General features: G+C 60.4%; 1 protein-coding gene across 1 annotated transcript in view; it reads right to left on the reverse strand.

Moving 5' to 3' along the window:
- Window positions 1-6,765, reverse strand: part of ITPR1 (inositol 1,4,5-trisphosphate receptor type 1) — a 227,042-nt gene that overhangs the window by 29,205 nt on the left and 191,072 nt on the right. The window contains 3 exon segments of the mRNA XM_015568305.1: window positions 3-161; window positions 3,187-3,440; window positions 4,555-4,735. Of these exon segments, the coding sequence (XP_015423791.1) occupies window positions 3-161; window positions 3,187-3,440; window positions 4,555-4,735 (594 nt within the window).

The following is a 6,765-nucleotide window of genomic DNA, read 5'->3' on the forward strand; positions in this document are numbered from 1 at the left end:
CTCTCCAGCGTCTGGTTGATGAGCGCCACGTTCCTCTCGTTGATGTAGAGGCCGAGCAGCCCCAGGCCGCCCGTGGTGCTGCCGCAGATGCAGTCCAGGAACTGCAGCGTCTCGCACACCAGGTTGTAGTTGGTCTTGTTGTTCTGGCAGCGGAGGAAGTTCTGCGAGCAGCAGCGGCCAGGCCGCGGGGCACAGGCGGGAGAAGAGGGAGAAGGTCACTCACCCGCCGTTTGTGTTTTTTAATTTTTTTATTGATTTCCGAGAGGAAGAGAGAGAGAGAAACATCCATGATGAGAGAGTCACGGATCGGCTGCCTCCTGACGCCCCACACTGGGGATCAAGCCCGCAACTCGGGCGTGTGCTCTAGCAGGGCATCGAACGGTGGCCTCCTGGTTCATAGGTCGAGGCTCGACCACTGAGCCACGCCAGCCGGGCTCACCCTGCTGTTCTGATAGAATCGGATGGGTCAGTGCCCTGGACGTAGGAACAGTTATGCAGAGATACACAGCGCCCGGGGAACTGAAGGGTCAGCCTGAGGGTGGTCAGCCATGGACATGGTCTGTGGCCATGACCATCGACACGGTGGCCGGCTCCCTAGGGTTTCTTCAGGGGATGCAGCAGGGGAGGGCTCGTCTCCGACCACCCACCTGAGACCCTGCGGCCTTGTCGAGTTCCCGTTTTCCTCTTTCCACTCCAGCCCACCCGCCCTCTCACCAGGTGCGAAGCTCATAGCCTCTGACGTTCCAGAAAAGATGAAGGTGGGGTCTGAATGCTGAGTGCCCAGAGCCCTGCGGGGACCTGAGGGTCTGTGTGGGGCGTCCACTGATAAAGGGGGTGAGTGTGAGTGTGTGTGAGTGTGAGTGTGAGTGTGTGTGAGTGTGTGTGTGAGTGTGAGAGTGAGTGTGCGTGTGAGTGTGTGTGAGTGGGTGTGTGTGTGTGTGTGTGTGTATGTGTGACATTGTTTTTCATGTAGTACAAGCCTTATTTTCAAAATAATTTCTTTAATTGTACTTCTATTTGAATGATAAATTATGTTGCATAAGTGATCCTCTATGCAAAACATACCCAACATAAGTATTCAATATCTTATACAATATTCAACCTTATGACATGCACTTTTTACAAATAAACTAAAATAATATTTGAAAAAACCCACTGCTTCATCGTGGCTGAAAGTGACGAGTGAGGGAGTGAGAGGGCAATTGTGTGGGTGAGCATGAGTGTGTGTGTGAGAGTGTGTGCGTGTGGTGTGTGTTGTATGTGTGTGTGTGTGAGTGTGAGCGTGTGTGTGTGTGAATGTGTGTGTGTGTGAATGTGTGTGAGAGTGTGTGTGAGTGTGGAGTGTGTGAGTGTGTGTGTGTGTGTGTGTGTGGAGTGTATGTGCTGGTGAGCGGGTGCCGAGTGCGCTCTGCAGGTAGACTAGTAAGTAGTGTTAGGGAGACACTGAAATCCCTCAACACAGTAACGCGAGCCACGTCCAACCCCTGCTACAGCGGCCTGTTTCGATGAAGAGATTCTGTCAGATCCCATTCATCTCCTCTGAGAGAGAAGCGAACAGTAACCACAAGTATTCCTTTGCTCGAAGCTAGGACAGTTCCGTGTGCTTATGCAGGAAATGGGGGCTACAGAGAGGCACAATCAAGAGATAAGGTGACTGCAACCGCTGACCTAGTGATCACATTCGAAGAAACACTGGCCTCCGGTCACAGGGAAGGACCGGAAGCAACCCGAGTGCCCTGCAGCCGGGAGCAGCTACACTGTGTCCACATCACTGAGGGACACACAGAGACCGGATGCAGGTCCACGTGGGCCGGACGGAAAGACCTCTAGGATATACTTGAGTCAAAGCCCGAAGGCAGAGATGAATGTGTCCCCAACGCTCCGGCCTGCAGGCCACAGCCCACACCCACGACGTGTCTCCGGGTGGAGGGGCGGGAACGGGGAGAGGGACCGTTCCTTCTAAGTTAATACTTGCTTTCGCCTGAACCTTTATACACTCACGCACTCATTCCTTGAACAATTAGAATGTCGGTAAAGGCCCGCGTTAAAGCTGGCACCCCAGCTGGATGCTTGACTCATCATTAAACTCCCCCCGCCCCCGCCCCAAACCCCTGGACCTCAGCGCCTCACGCTCTGCCTCCGAACGAGACCAAACCGGAGCCACCGTCCAGGCCTGGGGGGGGAGTGGGGGGCGGACTACCTGGGGCAGGTGGGCTGTGCTAAGGTGGCTGCTTTCCAAGGGCCCACCCCGTGCCGTCTGCACAGGGCTCACTTCCTGTCCACGCCCTCCGTACCTAAGAACACAGGCGCCACCGCCCACCTGGCTGCTTCAGGAGGAGCCGTCCAGCTCCTTTTCCTGCCCATCCTCACCCCTTTGGGTGGACAGGGCTGTTTCCCGGGAGCCAGCAGCACCCGGGGCACCGCCAAGCCTGGTGAGTGCTGTCAGCAGGAGCAGGGGCGCCCCGGGGCCCACCATGGCCTTCCCAGGAGCCTTTGCTGGCGGGGACAGTGCAAGGGAGCGCTCAGGCCCTGCCGGCGGGCAGCCTGGGTCCGAGGCCCAGCTCTGCATGCCCGCCTGTGTCCCCGAACTCAGCCCCTCCTCTGGAGAGGAGTGTCGCAGCAGAGGCGACACAGCGCCGGACGTGCCAAGCGCCCTGGGCCCCGCGACCTTCGCACGACAGCAGACGAGGGAGCAAAGGACTTCTGCAATGATCGGTTCAACCGATGCTGCTGAGCGCTGATCTGGGCAAATCCCGGACCCCACTCACTCACGCACTCACCCAGCAAACAGGGCTCTCTAAGCAGCGGGTTTTGTAAGTCTGGTATGTCCTCCACCCATCCATCCAGCCACCCACCCACCCATGTGCCCTCTGTGCACCTATTACACCGCACACAGGCAGGTCCCAGATACACACACTGAACTCTGCAGAGAGCAAGGGCGAGGGATGCTCCCTGTCCCAGGGGGGATGGTGGGGAGGACAGACAGAACCATGTCACCACCCAGACACAGAACCCTCCCAGCAAGGACCCTGGCTGGGGGCAGGAGCTGAATGTCTGGCGTGCCAAGCGGCCATGTCCCCAGGCCTCACCTGCCCCCAGGCCTTTCCACCCCGGCCTCCCCACCCCAGACCTCACCTGCAGGTCCCAGGCCTCACCCGCCCCTGGGCCCCCTGCCTCCGGCCTCACCTGCAGGTCCCGGTTGTGGTTCTCGCACAGCAGCTGCAGGAAGCGCAGGATGGGCTGCATGATGGTGATGACTGCGCTCATCTCCAGCTCGTCCTTGGGCTTGTCGGCCGCGGCCTGCGCGCCCTCCCCGGACTGGTAGTGGTCGTCGGGGTCGGCCTCTCTCCGGAAGGCGGTGAAGGCCTTCCTGGTGGCAGCCGAGGCCTCCAGGAGCTGGTCGCGGGCCTCCTCCGTGATCTGCGTCGAGGGCTCTTTGGCTGCGAGGCAAATGGGAGCCCATCAGCGCTGCGCATGCCCAGGACGCAGCCCTTGGACCCCTGGGTCCTCACGGCGGCCAAACCCTCCAAGGAGCACGCCTTCTCTCGCCCCCAGGAAGGATGGGAACGGAGCCGGGTGTGCCAGCCCGCTCGTGCTCCGACCTCATCCACGCTTGCGCGTGTGAGAGGACGGCCTGACTACAGGCTGCCAGGCTCCGGATCCAGGCCTCGGCCTCAGTTTCCTCATCTGTAAAATGGGGACAATTTTACCCATTCTATAGGGTTGGCTGGGGTTCTGACAAGTGATGTGTGAAGCACTGAATGGTGCCCGGTCCCAGGAGCACTCAGGAGCCGTCCTTTCCTCTCTCTCCCCGTTCTAGACCAGCGGTGATCACGGGGGTGACCTTGCCCTCGTCCCAGCGGGGGGACAGTTTGCAGCATCGAGAGACATTGCGGTTGGGGGTGGGGTGGGCTGCCGGCATCTGCGGCTGAACATCCCGCAACGCACGGCGCCGCCCGACAGCAACAAGCCCCCAGAGGCCGATGTCTGTGGCTGCGAACCCAGTCGTGACCCGAAAAGCAAGGCCCGAGGGGCTCGCTAACCTGCTCACGGCCATCGGCTCAACACTGGGGTCCCCCCTCCCCCAGGTGTTCCTTTCCTTTAACTGAGGGGATGGACAAAACGCTTCCGACACACGCAGGTAACTCAGAAAACAAGGGGGAGTCGCCTGCGAGAGATGGTGCGCCGGTCCTAAAGGTGCATCTTCCTCCACTGTCCTCCGCCTTCCCGAACGTGAAATGGAAAGTTACAGAAAGGGATCATTAATGGATTTCCCGCCAGTAACACCTGGAGCCTGACCCAGAAGCACGTCTGTGGGTTTGTTACACAAGAAGGGCCTCCCCAGCGGCAGGAATTCCGCTGGGGGGCACGGGTCGCGCGGGAAGAACCATGTCATCGCTGGATCCGCCTTCTGCTTCCGAAAGCCCAGTCCGCGTACGGCCTGAGTCTCGAGGCCGCGGGAGAACTACAGGGGAGAAGGGCCGCCCTCGAGCTGCACAGACCGGCTGACTGAGAGCTGCGGGGAGGCGGGGGCCGGGGGAGGGGGGCATTTACCTTTCTTCCGGGAAGGGGCGTCCCGGTCCGTCTCCTCGTCTTTCTTCTTGTTTCCCAAGTCGCTCGTGTTCACCGTCACCGTGGCCTTGATTTCCTGCTGGGCCACCTTCATGCGGTCGTAGAAGACCTTGAAGAATCGCTCCGACTTCTTGTCTTCCGTCAGCCGGCAGAAGAAGGAGTGCTGCCGAGGGAAGCCGCACATTCTCAACACCGAGACGGCCGTCAGCGAGTCCCCCTCGAGATACCAGAACCTCACTGAGACTCGCGCCAGCCACGCGACCTCCACGTGGCCCGAGCGGGACCGAGGCGACACACCGCTCGGTGCTCTCTGGCTGTCCAGATCTCGGCCTGAGGTTTTCTGCAGAGCCGGTGTCTTTGCTGGAGTGGTCACGTGGGTGAGGGAACCGCGCCAAGTAAGGGGTGGTGGGCAGACCTCAGCCAACCGTGAACAGCCCCCTGCACACACACGGAACCACGCCACTAACGGGGAATAAAAGGTATTTGTGTGAGCGTTAATCCTCACCCGAGGATATTTCTCCATTGATTTTGAGAGAGTATGTTTGTGTGTGTGTGTGTGGGGGGGGGGGCGGCAAAGAGAAACATCGATTGGTTGCCTCCTGCATGTGCCCTGACCCTGGGCTGGGGATCCAGTCTGCACCCAAGGTACGTGCCCTTGATTGGAATTGAACTTGCAACGCTTTGATCCTTGTGCCGACGCTCCAACCACTGAGCCAAACTGGCCAGGGCTAACATCTATTTTTGGTGATTACTGCAGGGCCAGTCACTGGTTTAGGACTTCCACAAGCCCCTCCTCTTTGCACAGCCCTGTGGGCACATGCAGACGCGTAAGACGTGCTACCTGTCCCTGTAGGCTGCCTCCATACCAGGTCAGGGTGACATGTCCCCAAGTAAGACGGACACGGAGAGTCAACAGTCCCAGCAGCTCCACAGAAATGTATTCTAGAGCCCAGAGCTGGCGAGGGTGACGCTGGGGGGAGTGGCCCCGGAACCCTCAGGGAAGAGGGGCGCCCAGGGCAGGCCTGGGAGGACAGGTGAGGGCGTGGGGACAGAGACGCTCAACATCAGGGGCCGCTGCCTCCCGGATACGAGTGTTTGTGTTTGGACCCGCCGCCAGCCACGGCACAACTGTTCCTACAAAAGCGCAGCCCGGTGGGTGCCTCAGGTCCACTTACGCGTGTTCGCTTGCGCCTTACCCCCTCGCAAACACCGCACTGTTGTGAGCAATTTACACAGAAACACAACACGGCCGCTTCCAACCTTCCCGGAGAACAAGGCCGAGCTCCCAGCCGCACGCTTGCTCTCCCCGTGGGGGCTCCGCCAGCTCCACACCCTCCCTCGGGAGGAAGGTGCTTCCCACGGAAGGGGCCCTGGCTTGCAATCCCAGGAAAAACGGCATCTCCAGGCTCTCAAAGCCCCCCAACGCCTCTGCCTACCCCACCCCCATGTGCCTGACCCCGCAGCCCCCGCGGTCCGAGCGGCCGACATGCCACATGCTCCTTGGCACATGTCCGTCCCTCCTGCCACAGGCACGTCCTGACCTCTGCCCCCCTCGCTGCTCTCCTTCACCTTCTTGTTCCCCACACACAACCCAGGATCCGTCGTCTCCTTGGGCTCCCTGGTCCTGCCTCTCCCCCCAACCCCCGCAGCCCCTCCCGGTGCCGCTGCACAGCCACAGAGAAAGAACTCGACAAGTATAACCACCTGTCAAATCGGACCACACTGCCCACCCTCGAGGCACGTCGCTGTCCGGGATGACGTCACGACCAAAGGGGCAGAGGCAAACCTCCCACTCTGCTCCCAGGAGCTGGGAGCTACGGCCAGGAGCGCGGAGCCGCCACCTGCGCCAGGACAGGGGACACGGGCCTTCTCATGAGCCCCCCGCCTGCCCCATGAGCCCCGAGGGAGTGGCATGGGGGTGCGGGGAGCACGTCCCCGAGACAGCCCCTCGGGCATCGCGGGCCATGAAGAGCGAGAGGAACACACACACACAGGAGGGAAAGGCCTGGGGTTCTTTCCCTGGGGGCGGAAGGCAGACGTGCAAATAAAAGCCTCCGTGGAAAAACAACACAAACTGCAACACATCCACTCGACCGTAAAATCCAAAGGAAAATAAGGACGCCCTGGCCGGCCAGGGGCAAGGACACGCTGACGGACAGCCAGCCAGCGGCCCGGTGTGCGCCTTCCCGATGG

The sequence above is a fragment of the Myotis davidii genome, unplaced genomic scaffold, assembly GCF_000327345.1.
Source record: "Myotis davidii unplaced genomic scaffold, ASM32734v1 scaffold663, whole genome shotgun sequence".
NCBI classification, from domain to species: Eukaryota; Metazoa; Chordata; class Mammalia; order Chiroptera; family Vespertilionidae; genus Myotis; species Myotis davidii.